Raw genomic sequence first — 19,906 nt, 5'->3', positions numbered from 1 at the left:
ATAATAATAATAATAATAACAATAATAATAATAATAATAATAATAACAATATCAACAACAACACCAATACTGTTTCAGGGTTGCATTATGTCTGTGGTAAGAAAGAGGAAGAAAGGTGGTAATATGCCAGATGATATGAATACAATTTCAAGAACATTAATTATATTTACTAAACAATTGCAGTTGAAATGAAGAATAAAACAGACAACATGATGAATATAATTTATTTTTTAGAAATGTTCTCATTGTAGAACAAATACCACGTAGTGGAATATATGAATGTACATCTACAATGTAAGCTTGACAACAATTATCACTACAGTTTATTCAATAAACTTCATACAGATGTCTTCAATATAAAATAACACAAGAAAATTCCCATCACAATTCCCATTACCCGTGAAAAATTCATCACACCTAGATTATTCAAAGTGTAATCCTGAATATATTATTATCCATGTAACCTGCAAAAGAAAGAGAATATAAATATCTGTGCAGCCCACAAATTTTATATTAATTTATTTATTTATGGTTCACTTAACGATGATGTCCTTAGTTCAGAATACAGGGTGTCAAATGGTGAATAATGAACTGGAAATGACACAGAATGAAGCACTCATCTTCTGATCTGGAGTACCATCCTGGAATTTACCTGGAGCAACTGAGAAAATCCTGAAAAAAGCTCTGCTGGCTTCTGGGACAATATCTGAACATAGAAACCTCCTGAATATGAGGGGAGAATGTTATTTGCTCAACAAAAACATCTGATGACTGTTTAAAAGAGTATGCTGCATAACCTGTGAGATAATTAGCGCTATTTCCTTGCAGCTTTGACAATATTAGTAACATACACTTGCCAGAAACTCATATTTTTTATGAGCTCTTCACACAAAATGATGGTATGCATGTGTTTGGGGCTATTTACATGCTTGATTTCTGAAATCAGTGAACATACTGTGACGTGATGCCGTGTAGTCTGATCTTACAAACTGCTTGCTTCCTGATTCTTGCTAGCTACTTGCTTCATGTTCTTTTTGACCCTGAAGATGGACACATTATGTTCTTCCAAAATTTCAGTGGACTTCTACTTGACTATGCCATGTTTATATGCCAGAAGACAATAAATAGTTTTCATACTGTGAATCTATATTGAGAGTTGCCCTGCATACTGAATTTTGGGCTTAAATGAAGATCTACTGATTTTCTACAAGGGAGAAAAATATTATTCATTCAAAAGGTTTGTGATGTCAATTCCCCAGCATGTCATGAGTTACGACTTTCATTGGATACATTTTTTGTTGTTGTTGCTCTGAATACTCCATGGGGGTGAAGGGCTTGCTCTAAGCAGTGTGTCGTGTGCAACATTCTAAATCAATTTTTCATCTGCACTAAATAAACATAACAGACAACAGAACCTGGGTATGAGCAGCAATTACAGACTCAATTGGTTTATTTAATTCAGGGATTCTGTAAGACACTTTGCTGCATTTCAAAATAACATATCTTATCATCTTCTGGGATTTGATGCCATGTAGTCTGGTAGATATGTACCACTCATTTTATACCTTGGAAGAGTATTTTGTGTATTTTAATTAGGGTAATTTTGACACTGATCATACTCATGAGTTTTAGTTGTATTATTTATTTATATTTGTACTTTGACTTAGTACTTTTGTACTGTTTATTTATTTAATTATTTATACTTTATTTATTATACTTTGGAAGAGAATTCTGAGTATCTTTAAGATGTAGTATTAATCTGATATGGTCATATTCATATAATTTGTACAAAGGTGTTAACAGTTTTAAATTGAATCTGAAGAATTCTAGTCTTGTTACTCATTTTATGTATTGGAAGAGTATTTTGTGAATTTTAATAGGAAGAGTAAACTTAATGCTGGTTATTTTCTTGGGTTTTAGTTGTATTATTTTATTATATCTGTATGATTAGCATTGCGCTGTATTTTACTGTTGTTTCTTTTATATATTTGGGAGTGTATTTTGAGTATTTTTGATAGGAAGGGTTGAATTGATACTCGTTATGTTTTTTATGATCTCAGTAGTATTATTTAACATATCTGTATATTGACTTGGTACCTTGTACTGTTTTTATTTATGTGTTTTGTTTGATTTTTCCACATCCTCTGAATGTATTTCTAGTATTGGATTTATGGAAATTACTACTACTACTACTACTACTACTACTACTACTTCAGAAAAATCTACTGCCTCTTATCTTCAGGATATCACTCTTCTACCCTGAACATGGAGGCAGCAGTTTCCTCGAAAAGGCTAGTAACAATCTACCAGACTAGACGGTGTCAGGGCACAGAAGACTATTATCTGAATATAGACCGAAATAAGGACTTAAATCTCAAAACCCTTTGTTATAAAGAATACAGTCTTCTGTGTTGTAACGCCATGCAGTTTGGTAGAAGACCACTGATGTTTTGGAGTAACATATTGTTCTTGCTGGTTTCTTGCTTGGCTTGCCACTGCTCCATAAGCTAAACTCCACCTGCCAGACCCACACTAAGGTGAGATAAAATTGTGTTCCTGTGCTTAATTAGTTAAGCACTACTACATGAAGACATATGGAGGAAAAGAGGCACAGCTCCATTGGTTTTAACCTTGGCACTAGATGGAGGTGGGGCTGCTTTACCCCACAGAAAGAGACCCTGGTACCCACTGGATAGGCTTGGTGGGCCCTAGGGTCAGTCTGAATGCTGTGGAGAAAATCTTTCCTGTGCTGGGTCTGGCCCACAGCCTGTCAGTATAGGGACTCCCAATGCAGAGGACTGGGATATTTAAAATCCCTTATCCTGAAACGATGATTAATTTAGCTATAACTGGACTCAGCAATTACTGCTACACATGATTTTAACAAGTTCCTGTCACTAAACAAATACACGTGTTGATAACACATGACATTAACAAACAAAAATAGGGTATGTATCACAAGCTGCACAAGCAATCTATGCATAAGTAACAACAGAAATGTCTCATAAATATTAGGGTAGGATGGGAGACTTAACAGGATTCCACACCTTCACCACATAAAAAATGTACCCACCAAAAATCCTGCGAATGATGTCATAAAACCTTCTTTTGTCAATTCCCATGCACCTCCATATTCTTCTTCATCCACGCTTTGAAAATTTGTGAAATATATGTAAATTAATCCAGCGTTCACCAGGACAAACCTGCGATAAACACAACACTATACTTGGCCATGTCCAACAGAATGTGAATATTTTAAGGTTAGGTTGCTTACTTTCTAATTGCAGTAAAAGCAGTAACAGTGATACTTACAATAACAATGCAATGAAGCCCTTTAATGGAATGAGACCCCACAGCAAGCCAATAATTATTCCTAGAGCCTGTCTTGACCAATAAATTACATCCAAGAACTCCTCCTGCAAGAATTAGTGTCGCAGTACTTGATGAACGTATGCAATATAATTAAGTGCTAAATTATATTCCCTGTTACTGTATTCATGTAAGTTTCGACAAATACCTTATCTGGCCATTCTGAATTAGATGTGAATGCCCTTGTCCAAACTGAATCCAGGGCCTGCGACTTTATTGTTGCACCATTCTTTTCAGAACTCTTTAACTTTGACGTCATCTTGTGACTAATGTAATATATAAACTGAATTAAATTTAATCAAAAACAGCTCATTACCTGTATTTACAGTACGAAATTAATCATACCATTACTATAACATTCCTAACTTCGACACTTAACACGCATTACGCGGCCATATTTAGAAAGTTGGTTACATCCTGCAGCTGATCCACGCATCCCGTTTACGGACAAACCAATGACAAATCAGCTCCTTTGCGATTCCACTCTAAGCCAGTTTGTGGTCAATTATGTTTCTGACGGCCTTTTTTGGCCCCATTAAATACATACAACTATACGAATTCTCTTGCAAAATTGTGTATTGACTTCAGGGGCCATCTCCGCCATCCAGATTAAAATAATTAAAATTGAAACAAGAAAATGTACCAAACATAATTATTTTTAAACATATTTTATTCTTCTGCCTTGAATTCTCTCGGGGAATTGGTAAAAACATTCTTAAAAGGGTGGAATGTTGTGTAAGCGTGTTTTTGGCTGTTTGTTTTCTGGGTTATGACCTAATGTACTGGGAAGTTCTTACTTTTGTTGACCAGTTCACAGCTGGGCGGCTGGCGCTAAAGGCCGACAACCTTACCACCATCTGTTAGTCAAATGTCTAGAGAAAATGACAGCCTTGATGTCTTACAACCCCATGGGCCTTCATGGCCTGTTACAGGGACAGTTTTTTTAATACGAAAACATGAGAGAACAGACCATTCTGAAGACTTGATCATACACAAAATAATAATAATAATAAAATGGGTCCTAATGAAATGGGATGTGAGGGTTTGGACTCAATCTAACTCAGGACAGGGACTAGAAAATGTCAATGCATCAACAGGTTTCATAAAATGTTCGAAATTCATCTGAGCATCGATTACCTTCACAAGAAAGGCTCTGATATAAAGAGTTGGTGTTGGTTGAAAAAATTACTTTGTTTTTATTCTGAAATTTGAAGATGTTCTAAAATGGGTGTAGGGTGAATTGCTAATTTCTTTTAACTTTAAAAGGTAATACAGTTTGTTGGGGTAATAAAGTGACAAATTAAATTTGAGGTTAATGAAAATTCCCTATGCAATAACATTATTTTATACAAAAGAGAATTATTACAGGAAAGACTGACCAATAAAAGACAAGACACTGACTTTTACATAGCATACACACATACATCATTCATGTCACCAGCACTGCAACCAGGTAACTAAAATTCAAAATACTCATTTCCTTAAGAAGCTAGCAACAACAATAATAAGAAATTCCTCATTTACTATATGAAACACAAATAACTGATTCTGTACCCAGAAAGAGAAGAAAAAATATCACATCCAATCAATGTGTTTGCACCATATACACTGTAGGTAACTTCTATATCCTACTAAAAATGTAGGATAATTATAGGTATTAACAATTTTGATTACATTTTGTAAAAGAAACCAGTGAACAAAATCAATGTAACAAGTAGTTAAAATTACAAAGAGGTCTTGAGCAAGATTTTGGTTATAGCCCAGATATTAAAAAGCTTATCATTCTGTGAAAATTACTCTCAAACTCTGAACAGCTTAAGAGCAATGACTACAATACAAACTAACTTTGCCTGTATGACACAGGACATTTTATTTGGTAATGCAACTGATCCTCAGGATTGGAAATGGGAATTCATGCAGGTAGATGACATCTACTTAGATCCAGAGTGGCTGTTTTAACAAAGGTTTTACAGTGTCTTTTGACGTCATAACTATTGCGCTCAACAACAATGCATTTCCAACACTGTATTGTAACAATTTACATTTTAATGTGTGCTGATTATTCCCTGGGCTCTTCTACAAGTCTGGAGCATCTATCTAGTTCTGATGAGCCATTTCCATCCCTCTTTATATTCCTGATTACAAAAAAATAATAACGAAGTTATAACATATAAAAATGTGTATGTGAATACTGTTTTTCGGCATATGACCATGTGTATTGCACCTCATGTTAAGAACAAAAACCAGGAATCACTTAATGTCAATAAAAAAAGAAGTAAAGCATTACATAGCATTATACAGAAAAAATGTATAAAAACCAGGAAGAACATGAGAATTCGAGATGACCACAGTAAAGCAACATGTTAAAAGAGATTTCCAAGTCATCGCTTTTTTTCTTTAGTCAGTTCTGAAAAAAATTTGAACATCCACGCTAAATGCAGATACACGTTCACTTAAAATGACTACTGACGTACAAATCTACATATTTTTCTTCTACAGTTCATAAATTTCCTAAAATGTAATCAATTAATATTGACAAAATGTGCAATGTTACCGAAGATCTCTGATGCATGATGAAGCACAGTGCAATAAGCATGTGACTTGATGGTTTTAAACTATCAAGATCCATTGGTACAAGTGTAAGTTGCAGTGGCAGATATATCTCAAGTTTTATCTATCAATTTCATTAGTTGTTTAAGCACCATTACTGCCAATGTAGCAATAAAACGTCATCTACCTTGATTTTGTCTGCTGTTGTGTATTCTCAAGCTGGGTGTCTTACAGGTTTCAACTGCATACAAATTTAACCTCTATTGTCCTGGTATATGGGATTTAAATTTCCCAGTACTACAGCAATGGCAGCTAGATCTTTATTCTGGGATATTTGTACTGAAAAAATGTGATGTTAGGCCAGGTGGAACTGCACATATGCCATACCAATACTACAGCACGTGGCCAATAAAGGTTGAAATACATGTTTTGTTTCCTGAAGAATTACACAAAACATTTATAGTGGCAGCCAAATGTAACCTGTTCTTATTTAGTGAACCTAATCTCACTGGTGACAGCACAAGGAAGGGAAACTAGGATTAACATTATTATAAATACTAAAATTATCACAAAGAACAGAATCTGAACATGTTAAGTAATGAATACAGCAATCTTTTTCTGTAAATATATAAAAAATTAATTTGATGCTACTTTCATAATTCATCAGCACTGAAGACATATAAAATAAGAACAGATGAATGTTTTACAAACATCATGAAATATATTAGGTTCTTATGCCAGTGAATGTGAAGATTCCTGCGATGTGACACCATGCAATCTGATAGTGTAACAATAATTTCACAGGAAGCAGTTGCCTCTAGCTTCAGGGCAGAAAAGTAAGGCCTCTGAGGGCCTACATGGTTTATAGCCTTCTCTTTTCATCTGTTGGTTTCCTCATGGTCCTGGTTCCTATTATACCTCTCTACAACTGTAACATTTCTTTTCTTACCACTTGGCTTACTCTTCTACCCTGAAGATGGGAGTAACTTTCTACCAGACTACATCCCAGAAGACAGTAATCTACAAACCTGCCATGATAATCTGAAACCTTACTTAACAACAAAGTGTTTACATACTTATGTGATTGCATATTTCAACATACCATTCAGCTGAACTCAGAAATCTGAAGTTATACACTAGAACATGCCCAGCTTTCAACCTCTGTGTGCTTTGTCCATTCAACTTAAATATTACTTTCAATTATACACACCTCCCAGAAATCACCACACAAATCATGGGGGCAAGATCCAACATAACTAAAATGTATATACAGACAGTTAGGCCTGTTACTTTATTACTGAATATCACGCTGTTTTGAAGAATAATGAGAACATTCGCAAAGACAGGCACTCCAAAAACCTGCATTTGCAGCCATGAACCCAGCAGCATGGTTTTACAATGATGACAAGTATAAGAGCTAGTTCGAAGAGTTCTATCTTCTGGGATATAGCACCGCGTAGTCTGCTGAAAATCAACCAAGGTGTGAGGCAGGTAGCAAGCACAGCTCACAGTGTTATATCCCAGCAGACAGAACTCTTCATAACCACTGCTGTGAGAACCTCAGGGCCTACATGAGCTAGTTGTTCTTTCACCAGATTGAACCAGAACAGATGAATACAGCAAGACTCAACAGCAGCATGTATTCCTTCAGCTGCCCAATCAAATTACCTGCATAAAGTGTACCCATGTTTTCAGACAAACTGCTCAAGGTACTTTCTAATCAACATAAAAGCCGAACACTAATTGAGGACAGTGGGAATTATACCGCCAAAGTAGGTTCTCTAAAATGTTATGTTGGCCAATGTACATTGTCTAATCTACAGATGACTGAGCAATCTGGCTCCAGTGTCAAAGCATGGCTTGTATTCAGGAGGTGCTGAGTTCAAATCTTGGCAAGGACACTGATTATCCTGACTCAGTTTTCCTCAATCCATCCAGGCAAATGCTAGGATAATACCTCAAATGATGCCATGAATTCTTCAACACCCTTCCCAATTCAATCATTCAACGATACATGAGTCATTAACAGAGTTGTTAAATAAACAACACAAGTGTGTATAGGCAGTGTTCTGGCAACAGTGTCAACGAACATAGACTGGGCACTTTGTAACAGACTCAACAGAAGAGGATCCTTTCCTCCCTTAAGCAAATGAGAGAAACAGCTGTCCAAGATAATATCTGCACAGCAAATGAGAGAAACAGCTGTGCATACTGTACACACCCTGGACACTGTCCAACATAATATCTGCACAAACAGGAGAAGTCAGAATATTTATACAATCCCAAAAGAGATATGTAGGAAGACCCAGAAGGAGAGGGCAACACGAGTTTTGTAACTTCTGAACACCAGAACGGACTTGCGGCCTCAAATTGGAAGCAGAAGAGAGAGGAGAATGAAATTATGAAATAAGGACATTCATGATTTGTACTTGTTATCAGGTTTGGGCCATTAAATAAATCAAGGTCAGAGAGGATGTACTGGGGAATGAGAAATGATTACAGAAATTTGGCTGAGACACTACAATGGAAGACACAATTTAAATGCAAAGATATAGATGAGAAGGTAATGAGTCTTAGAGAAATAAAATATAAAGTCTACATCATACATCTACATTCCTACCATTCAACATCATATGGTGTTGATACTGACAGTGTTGTTGTATACTTAAAAAACGGTTTTCCGAAATTTGCATCAACATACAGTTCTAACTTGCTAATCGAAAACCTGATCCTTACACATTTACATAAGCAAACAGATAATTAAATAATAATTAATTAATCGTGAGCTCTGAGGTTCTCACAGTGGTTACTGTGAACATTACTGTCTCCTGGGATGTACCATTTCAGAGGTGCCTGTTGCTTGCATCTTCAGGGTAGATAAGCAAGCTGACTTTGCAAGAAAGTTGGTACTGACAGTGGAAATGGAGGGGCTGGGACAAAGGCCCCCATTTCACATTGCAGAAGACAGTAATATCCAAGCAGTTAGCTGCATAAGCATTAAGCAACAACCCTAACACAATAAAAAACGTTTAAATTAAATTTCTTATCATTCTCTTTCCACAACATTACCTTTTCATGGGACATGATATTACATAATACAGAGATAGATTACCTAAAATTTTCCACATGATGTTACAATGATGTGTATGTAACATAATTAGATTACATAACTTATGTGGAGCACATTCTCTTTGGTGAGACAAAGAGTGAAGTTGATTCACACAAATACACAGTCCAGTCCAACTGATATAATCTTAATTTAAAGTACAGTGACATGCACAAGTTTTTACACTTAGAAATCTCTGAATTTTGCCCATAGAGTGCAATTATATGTTTTGCATGATTATCTCCCTAAACAGCAGTAACTAGTTCATCTCTGTAATGGAGATGCAGCATGTTTTCTGTGAGGTATTTAAACATTATTCACATGATCTTTATGCTTCAAATTGTTAATAAAAAGTCATATAAAAGATGTTACCAAATTCCATTTATCCTAAGTATCACTGATAGGCAATGGATATTTAGTATTTTATGATTCAGTGACAAAAAGTATTGCCCGTGCATGATGGCAGATGATGAAAGCGTTTATAACTGGGATCAAAGTACCAACCATCTTATCAAAAAAAAAAAAAACAATAATTTTCCCCAAAACAGATTAGTGTTGCTTGCTCCCTAGTTTAACAACATTTACATCTCTAAAGCTATTCTCACAGGCAGGTCAACCAACCCATATTTTTATACATACAAACTGTGACACTTCGGAAATGCATTCTGTTTCCATTTCCACGTGGAAAGGATCTGAAGAAATTCTACTCCAGTGGGATCCTAGGTACAGCCAATGTCTGTGTTCTTAACATTTAAGAAACATGTTCTACCTCTGTCTTTGTGGGGAAAGGTTGTGATGAAATCTGTATTCTGCTGGGACCCCTCATACAGCTACAGCAAGGTATAAGAGGAATGTACCTAGGGGACCCAGCAGAATATGAATTTATTCATATATTCTCCACCAGAAAACAGATACTGAACAAATTTCCAATCAGGTGTGGACCCAGACAGCAACAGATCCACAATCTGAAGACGAAAAAGGAATCCATTTTCAAAATGCTACAGCTTTTACTCAGAAAGGAACTAGGACAATGAACAAAGCCCAAGCAAACATCTGTCACACAACTGTCAAATAACTCTGAACTTAAGTCAGTCTTTGGAATACTTCGCAGTAAAAATTAATGAAGTATAAAAAGTTTAATGCGTTATGTAAGTAAACATGAAAAGAATCAAGCAATGAGAAGTAACGAGTTCAGCCCCATGTGTGAGACTGTGAATATTATACATATATATATATATATCATACTGGAAAAATTACAATGTAACTTGTGATCAACATGTTACTTACAATTAAATTATTTATACATAGAAAACACAACACATCTCAGATGTAGCTGTGTGCAAGTTATATCTATAAAACTATACAAACAAAATGTAAATCAAATGCAGAAAGCATCATTGCAATAAATAAGCCTCAAGATGCTTACCAACCTTAACAAAAAAAAAATGAAGATTACTGTCTTCAGGGATGACACACCATGTACTCTGGAAGAAAGTTACCAGTGTTTCTGAGGAACCTGCTGCCTCCATCTTCAGGGTAGAAGAGACTAATGGCCTGCACGTAACTCCATTTCCTTACCACAGTTCCCTATATCTGTACACCCATTGTCTAATGGAACTTTCTCTACTACCCTGAAGACAGAGGTTGAAGGTTATATTAGAAACTTTGGAACGACGCTGTCTTTCATTAGGAATATTCTGTGATTTGACAAAGGCATTTGATTGTGTGGTGCATGATATCCTTTTGAGCAAGTTGGCTGTATATGGACTTGGTGGTAAAACTTTAAGATGGTTGAAATCATATTTGGGAAATAGAAGGCAAAGAGTGGAATTGTATACTAATGGGAATGAAAAATGTTGTTCAGGATGGGAGATTGTTGAATATGGAGTGCCGCAGGGCTCGATTTTGGGTCCCTTGCTGTTTCTTTTATATATCAATGACCTGTCATCAGCATTAAATACTGATGATAGGTTATTGTTGTATGCAGACGATACAAGCATAGTAGTGTCTGGTATTGATATTGATGAAATCCAAGTAAGGTCTAACTTAGTGTTGAATTCTTTAAGCCGTTGGTTTGCAGTTAATGGCCTGTCTCTAAATCTGAAGAAAACTAAAGTGGTAAAATTTGATACAACTAATCGAGATAATATGTCTATACATTTAAAGTTTAATGATGAGATATTGCATCAGGAAACCCACGTTAAATTCTTGGGCATTGAAATTGATAAGACCCTGAATTGGAAGTCACANTTGACATGTTTTATATTCTGTGCCTGTGCACATTTGTGAATAATCTGAAACGCACATGTATATGTATGTATGTATGTATGTATGTTCCTTGATAACATTTAAACTGTCTACCAGACTATGCAGCATCACACAGGATAGGATGAAATGGAGGTAACACTCTGGACCTGTATGCAGGAGGTGCTCAGTAAAAGCTTGGCCAAGACACTATCCTGACTGTGGTCTCTCATGGTTTGCCCCATCTCTCCACCTAAATGCTGGGATAGTATTTCAATTAGGCCACAACTGCTTCCTTCCAAATCCTTGACAATTACTGATCGTACTATCATCCACTGCCACACAGTCTCAGTACTGAGAGTGCCATTATATAAAACACTAAAAGAAAGCACCTCACACCAGAAGAGAGTAATCTTCACATCTGGCAATGTAAGAACCTCAAATCTGTAATAAAAAAAGTTTATGTGTAATACAGAATGTCATAAGTGGCAGTATTATCGTTACCAACACTTGAATACTTTGTTGAAACTCTTTCCTTGTCCATAACCTAAAACCTAATTAGTTTAGCAATGTTTATATTACTACAGTTTATCTAGCAGTGTTAAAATGTCTTGACAACATATGCCTAATGACTGGAATGCTAGAGTTTTGATTTCTAAGTGAAAGAAAATAAAAGGTGACTTCCAAAATACAGGATGGTTATAAAGCACCTTCACCAATTTTTGGTAACAAGGCCCTTTGCCTTCAAATGTGCATCGCTGACACTTGGAGACTGGTGCCCAACAACAGTTAAGATCAACACAGTGAGGAAGAGATAAGGAAGAGCTATATATTACAGATGTAAACTATTCTAATGGAAGAATGCAGTGCTTTAAACTGTATATGTAACAAGTAACAGACAATACAATTTCAGCAATATATCTATTAGTATTGGTAAAAGTAACTTGACAAACACCCTGTATTTGTGGCTGATGCTGCCAGGTATTCAACTGACCAATACTATAATTCCCATTTTACCATGTTAGAGGAAAGACAATAAAAAGAACATATTGCTTTCCTAAATGGGGCAGCAAGATTGACAGCAGAAGTTGCTGTATACCTGGCAGCAATCTAAGTTGAACGAATGCACACAAGGAATGAATAAGACGTTCAGACATCCACGATGTCATCGCAGGTGAAGTCGTTTTCCAGATCAAAGCTCTGCTGCTTTGCACGAACTGTGCCTAACTTCTTGTCAAGCGACATTCGCTTGTCAACCAAGCTCTCCTGGGCCACCTATGGACAGAGAAGTTACAATTATCGTTCCTTGACAAACAACGATTTAGGATGCAAAGAGACAATACATGTCTACCACTATTCATTACTTCTGAACACTAGGGCCAATTAATACCAGTCGTCCGGGACATGACGCCATGTAGTCTGGTAGATGGGTACCAATGTTTCAGAGGAACCTGCTGCCTCCATCTTCAGGGTAGAAGAGGCAAGGAGACAGCAGGTTCCTCTGAAATGAAGCTGCATAATATCACATCCCCACAAGACCATAACCTTAATATATAACACTGTGAGAATCTCAGATCTCATACATTTACGTTATTCACTTTTTGTTCTGTACTTTATTAATGACAGGAAAGTTCCATCATGTGACTAATTACATCCACAAAAATATAAACTTCATTTTACATGTTTATGACTGTTCTTTGCCCATGGTGCAGTTGCTCTCGTACAGTGGCTAAAACTTTAAAGCAGAAGTACACTCAAACTATTGTATTGTAACTATTGTATATTGTAACAGTATCTTCCAACTGTACTGATGTAAAGGTGTCCCTCTGATGATGGTCTCTGAAGACGGAACATGTAAGGGCATGAATAATTGAAATAAGAAAAATCTTCACCAGTCACACTAGATGGAACTGTTTAACTTTTCATGACACTCAAACTAAGTAATAAAATTTACTCATGTAATTAAACAAAAATTACTTCTAATAAGGGTTCTTATTGCATCCAAGAACATGACTGCAATACTTGCATTCACTTTCACAACCATGGCAACCACACATACTGACAAAGAGTATAAGTAAATTTCATGATATCTTTGGATATTCTCAATTAAGTCTACAGCAGAAAACAGGAAAGCAACGTGTTTATATGTCATACATTAAACTTTTTCTACAGATTTGTGCAAACGTACAAGGGGATTGGCTGAAGAGATGATGAGCGAAGAAACAGGGTAAAAGCTTGACAGTGATATCATGGCAACAGCAAAGATATAAAGAAAGATACATGACTAATTAAGAATCCAATTGCTTACTCTTCTCCCCTATTCGTTCACTCATATCTTGTACCACACATTTCAGCAGACTTTCTGTTATCCATGTGTGGATTATCCACTTTGCAGACTAACCACTGGAGTTTTAGAACTTCCTCTGTTAATGATTACAGATTCCAAAATTTAGATAAGTATTGTCCATTACATCTGTTTCAGTAATGTGTGTCAAAAGTGCCCTACAGCAATTTGCAGCAGAAAGCACATACTGTTACCCAATGCAACATTCTGTTTCATTATTCTACTGCCTTCTCCTGGCTGGGATTCTGCCACTAAACAAGCACACTGCTTTCTTCTACTGCAAGGACACATGCCTCCCACTTTAGCAACAAGCAGCAGGACCAGTAAGTAATAATTAGGTGATTTTAAAGGTTGAATGCATCATGGCTAGTGACTACTTACAGATTTTTGGATTATCCATTCTATCCATTAATTACCCATGCTGCCACTCACCTCCACTGCCATGGATAAGCAAAAGTTCACTGTATCATTAAAACAAGATAGAATGGTACTGATAAAAGGCAATATTCTGTGTGGTCATGATACACTTCTGTTCCACTTACATACACATTAAGTTAACAAAACCAAAGCATATAAGCAACAAGTTCTCTGACTGCCCAGAAAACACAACAATTAGGTTATCAGCTGACTGTGTTGACCTTCAGGTGACTAAAGCCACGACAGATGATTTATACAGGTGTCAAAAATCAGAATTTTCATTAATGATTAATAATAAGAAAATATACATAAATGTAAAAATATATTCCTTATGAAAAGAGAAGAAAGACATAATTTCATACGGTCAAGGTCCCAGGTTCGATTCTCTATGAAGTCATTGGATTTTTTAATTGACCTAATCCTTCCAGCCGCACTATGGCCCTGGGGTCAACTCAGCCTCTATTCTTGGAATCTTCCTGGGGGTAAAAGGAGGCTGGCATGTAAGACTGACAACCTTACTGCCATCTGTGAGTCAATTGAGTAGAAAATGTGGGAGCCTTGACATCTCACAACCCTATGGGTCTCCACAGCCTGTTACAGCGATAGCTTTACCTTTTTTACACCATGAAAGATAAGTGGCAGCACACATTAACCATACATACAATACAAACATTCTGAAAAATGACTGTTTACGGGCAGTGAAATGTGCTTGAAAGGCAAATCCAACATGGACATCAGTATAAGAACACAAATTAGTTACAGAAACCAGCCTACATACAATCACATAGCAATGATGCACAAACTATTCTGGCAAATGGACAGCCAAGAACTTAAGGCAATACCTCAATTTGAGAAGATTTCCTTGGTGCACGCAGAATGCCCCAATTACTACCGCTATCTACTGAGCGACTTGAATGTTGCTGGAATGCTTTTCTATCAGCCACATCTGAACAAGCAAAAATAAAATGACATATGCCACAGCTAATTAAAAATAAAAAGCAGTAAAATGAAACATGCAGTCTGAAAATAACCAACACTGGTAATTCAGTGCATGCTAAGTCTAATAACTAAATGATTCAGTAGGTTTCTGTCAAAAGTCATTGGGATTCAGTTTGTTTTGTGGTTGCAGTTTTATGTTTGTGAAAACATGGGAGTACAGGCAACTGAATATAAGTATTTGCCATTTTTTTTCATTAGTTAGGTGTCGAGGGACTGATCCCTTGGCACTTAACTTATCCCACAAGTGAGCCAACTGTATCCGATAATAGAAACAGATCATCTGATGGAATAACAACTGAAAGGGGAAAGTGATGCACTTGGAGAAACCCTGATCCAGTGCCTCTGTCCACCATAAATCCCACAAGAACTGACCTGTGATCGGACCCGGGTCAGCAACTAAATGCCCGCATTATGGCATGGCCACATACCACATTTACACAACTACAAGGTAATTTTCCATCCTAATGACAGCTTTTAATTACATGAATATTATGATGGATTGTGTCCGTTATCTGGAGTGTATCTGACCAGGAACTGAGTCCACTCCCGTCACCCTGCGAGAAGAGACAGCAAATCTCAGTCACTGGTCAGGACATGCTAGATTTTGTACAATACAGTTTTACTGGTGACATGCAGTGCACTGCAAGCAACGTGCTGCAACATCAGTTTGCGTGACATCATCCGCAACATTACAAAAGTGCGCAGGGAGTCCGCCAAGATCCTTAAGTGCTGGATGTGGAAAAAAAGAAAAAAGCTAGCCATTCCAAATCATTTCTCTTTCTGGGAAAATGTGAAGCATAAAGTAAAGCTAACTATAAAGGCTTAATTAAAAATCACACTCTAGACATATGGTGGAGTGGAGGCATGGCTCCATACATTAACTTCAGTACTACATGGGGATGAGTGGTCAGCGTCATGCCCAGGCCACTTTAACCTCTTGACACCAATTGGATAGGAGGCTGTGTGGGCCCTAGAGGTGGTCTGGATGCTGTGTCCATGCCTCAATCAAACCCTGCACACAGCCTTGTCAGTAGACTGCCTGCGATACCTGAGCTCAATTTCTGCAGCTGTATGCTGATCAGAACTAAAGCCCTCAAAAGAACACTGCCATCCATAACAGCTCTGGGACCGGGTGCTGAGAATATTTGGACCTAACAGCGGCCGGATGGTGGAGACAACTGCATAACGAGGAGCTTCATAATTTATATTACACAAAATATTATTAACATGATGAAATCAAAGGGAATGGGATGGGCAAGGCATGCAGCATATATGGGGAGAAAAGAAATGGACATAGAGACCTACGAACAGACAAGTGGAAAATATTGAAATGGATGTGGAAGACATATGAAGTGGAAAGGACTGAACTGGCTCAAGACAGGGTCCACTGACAGATTATTGGGAACACGACAAACACAAACCATACAAAATAAAATCTCATTGACTCAATATAAATTCGTAAATAGCGAATGACACAGACTATATAAATGAGGGATAACAGTGTAGCAAGAAATGGTGACGCCTCATTATTAACGTACTATACCAAGTTTACAGGAAGGAAATGAGGAAAATAATAAAACAGCCTCAGACAAGATACCAGGTTAAAAGGCTCAGATTCAAACCAGTCACCTCTTTCCCTGAATGATAAACAGGAGTGCAAACCTCTGCAATATGAAGCTCTGTATTCCCTGTAAAGACTTGCAAGAAACACATGGCTAAAGATATGAAACAGACATAAATAACACAAAAATATGCAAACAGCATCAATGAATGCGGTCAATTTCCAACCTGATTCACTATATGATCCACACTTCCGTTGTTTGTTCTCAGATTCTGGACCACCGTGCTTGCTCAAACTGGCTGCTAGTTCTCGGACAGAACGTTTCTCCGCACCGGGACCTGTGAAATCACAATCAAAATTTACAAGCTGTAGGATGGATCATATGACTCTACAGTGAGGTCTGCTGTTACGTATGCAGCGATAACATTTCTAATCCTTCCAGATCCTTACCCATAACTGTACTAACTGGAAGAAGTGGAGGAAGAAAAGGTGGTGAAGAAGCATTTTTTTGTGGGTTACTTTACAATGCTGTCAGTAGCTAGCCTATATAGCACTGAATGATAGGATACAGAGTGATACACTCAGAGGGTCTGATTAAAATAACTATAAATCATACAGTAGTTTACTGTTGGAAACAAAAACTTGGCTTCTATATACCTTGATACATGTGGAGACAGAGGCTATCATGATGCGCCATGTTCAGGAACGTTGAACCTAGCTTGGTAAGAGGGATTCCAGAAATTGCATAATTCAGAAAAATCATGGAAAGCCTTAAGTCTGTACAGTGGTTCCTTTCATTGCACAGCCAGAGATAGCGGATCATTATTACACAACACACATGAAAAGTTTTTGAATTTTATTACCAAATCAAATACACTGTGATATAACACTGTGTAGTCCATTGAAAGTCAAATGACGAGCAACGCTCTGCTTGTCACCTGTTTTCATGCTGCTTTCTTGGCTTAGCCTTCAACCCTGATGAAGGAGGCAACACGTTGCTATGGAATTCAACCTGATTTTCAATGGACTATATGACGTTACATCCCAGAAGATAGAACTCTTCATAACCTGTGAGAACCTCAAATACTATACAATGCACTGCTTCTCAGCAAAATGATCAAAATTACAGAAAAGTCTGCCCACGATATGAAACTAACATAATCTGTACCTGAACCGGAGCCCATGCTAGCCACACCGGAATCTGTGGATTCATCGAGGGCATCCCCAGAATCAGGAGTATTGGCTGCTGAAGTGTTCGTGCTCGACCCATCACTTGGCAATGAGAACTCTCCTGCAAAAACAATATATTGTGGCATATAGACCTGTTGGTGGGCAGAGATCTTGAAATGGATGAGTACAGCCATTGTTAGCAAGACATAGATAAACAAACGGCTGTTTCAGAGCAATCGCCCGGTATAAACACATTTCTGCAGACACGACATCTGGGCTATCATTAGGCAACTGCCCATAACAACACAGAGGGACTGCTGGAGGTGGTGTTTTCTGTTGGGTATGCCCCAAGGCTATATAGCAAGGACTCCAGGCCAGCTGAGTGCAGTTCAGGTGAGTGAAGTAGTTGGCATAATGACATGAGCATGGAAGATGAATCCCCATTGCTAGGATCCATTACCAGGCAATGACTATTAGAGACTGTGACAGACTGAGAACACTAGTGTGTGTGTAACAGACTGAGAACACTAGTGTGTGTGTAACAGACTGAGAACACTAGTGTGTGTGTAACAGACTGAGAACACTAGTGTGTGTGTAACAGACTGAGAACACTAGTGTGTGTGTAACAGACTGAGAACACTAGTGTGTGTGTAACAGACTGAGAACACTAGTGTGTGTGTAACAGACTGAGAACACTAGTGTGTGTGTAACAGACTGAGAACACTAGTGTGTGTGTAACAGACTGAGAACACTAGTGTGTGTGTAACAGACTGAGAACACTAGTGTGTGTGTAACAGACTGAGAACACTAGTGTGTGTGTAACAGACTGAGAACACTAGTGTGTGTGTAACAGACTGAGAACACTAGTGTGTGTGTAACAGACTGAGAACACTAGTGTGTGTGTAACAGACTGAGAACACTAGTGTGTGTGTAACAGACTGAGAACACTAGTGTGTGTGTAACAGACTGAGAACACTAGTGTGTGTGTAACAGACTGAGAACACTAGTGTGTGTGTAACAGACTGAGAACACTAGTGTGTGTGTAACAGACTGAGAACACTAGTGTGTGTGTAACAGACTGAGAACACTAGTGTGTGTGTAACAGAGAACTGTGAATTGTAGTCACAAGTTATGTGTTAAAGTGATCAATAAATTAGGTCACCAATCCAAACCCCGTCTACAGTCACACAACCCTCTAAATCGTGACAATATAAAGTCACTGCAGTCCAAAACTACATGCATCACAGATACTGATTAATATGAAATCAAGATTACTCTCTCCTGAGATGTGTTGCTGTGTCGTCTGGTAGAAACGTACCACCATTTTGGAGGAAACTGCTACTACCTGCTTCTGAGAGAGAAGATGAAGGTGAAGGTGAAGATGGAGGCAGCTGGTTCCTCCAAAATGTTCTTTTCTACCAGACAGTAATCTTCGTATTCACTGCTGTGAGAACCTCAGAACTATGTTGAGTACTCTCTGAGTAGAACACATTCTTATCTCACACCCTACAACAGACACATTCGGTTTCCAAAATTCTATGTTTAGAAAAACTCAGGGACAAGGACTAAAACAACTGTCACAAGACTTGAAGCCCTCATGGCATATGAATGTGCATAAACCTTCTCAGGCGATGAGCTGTGTCAGATCTGCGAATCACTGGTTTTTAACTCCACAACAGCATGGATGATCACTCACGAAGATTTTAACAGTCATATTTTTTGTAACACATCTCTGTCTGAAGCGTTTAGACTTCACTTGCTAAGGAAACATACAGAGAAGCACACACATTAAAACACGTCAGTTACTGACATACATACCCGACTTCCTGTCACTTCCAACCATTGACCATGGTCTTGGCTTTGGAGCAATAGGTGGAGGTTTCACTTTGCTGGAGCACTGCTTTCCTGAGGAGCAGCTTGATCCTAGAGGGCATAACAAACAAACAAACAAATAAACAAAGAAGATCTGTATCTGACCTCAATATAGTCTCTTAATCTTCTATGTCTGAAGTATAGCTAAACAATATATACATATAGAAATCCAGTTTGTACCTCACAGGAAACACTCCAGCTCCACAACAACCAACTGGTTAATGCTGCTCAGGAGCATAAGTGCAGTTAATTTGAAACTCATATGAAGCACACA

The 19,906-nt window shown here is 37.6% G+C and overlaps 2 protein-coding genes across 5 annotated transcripts in view; both read right to left on the bottom strand.

Moving 5' to 3' along the window:
* Positions 1–210: 210 nt before the first annotated feature.
* On the bottom strand, positions 211–3,810 carry LOC111873539 (uncharacterized protein RAB5IF homolog). The gene is made up of 4 exons (XM_023868328.2): positions 3,518–3,810; positions 3,313–3,416; positions 3,074–3,203; positions 211–464 (listed from the first exon to the last, which is right to left on the bottom strand). Exons 1-4 carry the CDS (start codon positions 3,626–3,628, stop codon positions 423–425), a joined length of 387 nt encoding a protein of 128 aa, XP_023724096.1. The 5' UTR covers positions 3,629–3,810; the 3' UTR covers positions 211–422.
* A 7,548-nt stretch (positions 3,811–11,358) lies between these two features.
* Positions 11,359–19,906, bottom strand: part of LOC111873499 (F-actin-uncapping protein LRRC16A) — a 68,497-nt gene continuing 59,949 nt past the window's right edge. For 3 of the 4 annotated variants that reach the window (XM_023868264.2, XM_023868265.2, XM_023868263.1), the window contains 5 exons: positions 19,579–19,683; positions 17,759–17,881; positions 16,818–16,928; positions 14,873–14,976; positions 11,359–12,544 (listed from right to left, as the gene is read on the bottom strand). In XM_023868264.2, coding sequence (XP_023724032.1) covers positions 12,419–12,544; positions 14,873–14,976; positions 16,818–16,928; positions 17,759–17,881; positions 19,579–19,683 — 569 coding nt within the window. In that variant the 3' untranslated portion in view covers positions 11,359–12,418. The remainder of the gene's footprint in view (positions 12,545–14,872; positions 14,977–16,817; positions 16,929–17,758; positions 17,882–19,578; positions 19,684–19,906) is intronic. The other variant, XM_023868266.2, reaches the window with a different exon arrangement.

Source organism: Cryptotermes secundus, unplaced genomic scaffold, assembly GCF_002891405.2.
Source record: "Cryptotermes secundus unplaced genomic scaffold, Csec_1.0 scaffold395, whole genome shotgun sequence".
Classification (NCBI taxonomy): domain Eukaryota; kingdom Metazoa; phylum Arthropoda; class Insecta; order Blattodea; family Kalotermitidae; genus Cryptotermes; species Cryptotermes secundus.
Note: the sequence above shows the minus strand (reverse complement) of the source record. Positions and strands in the feature narration are given on the sequence as shown.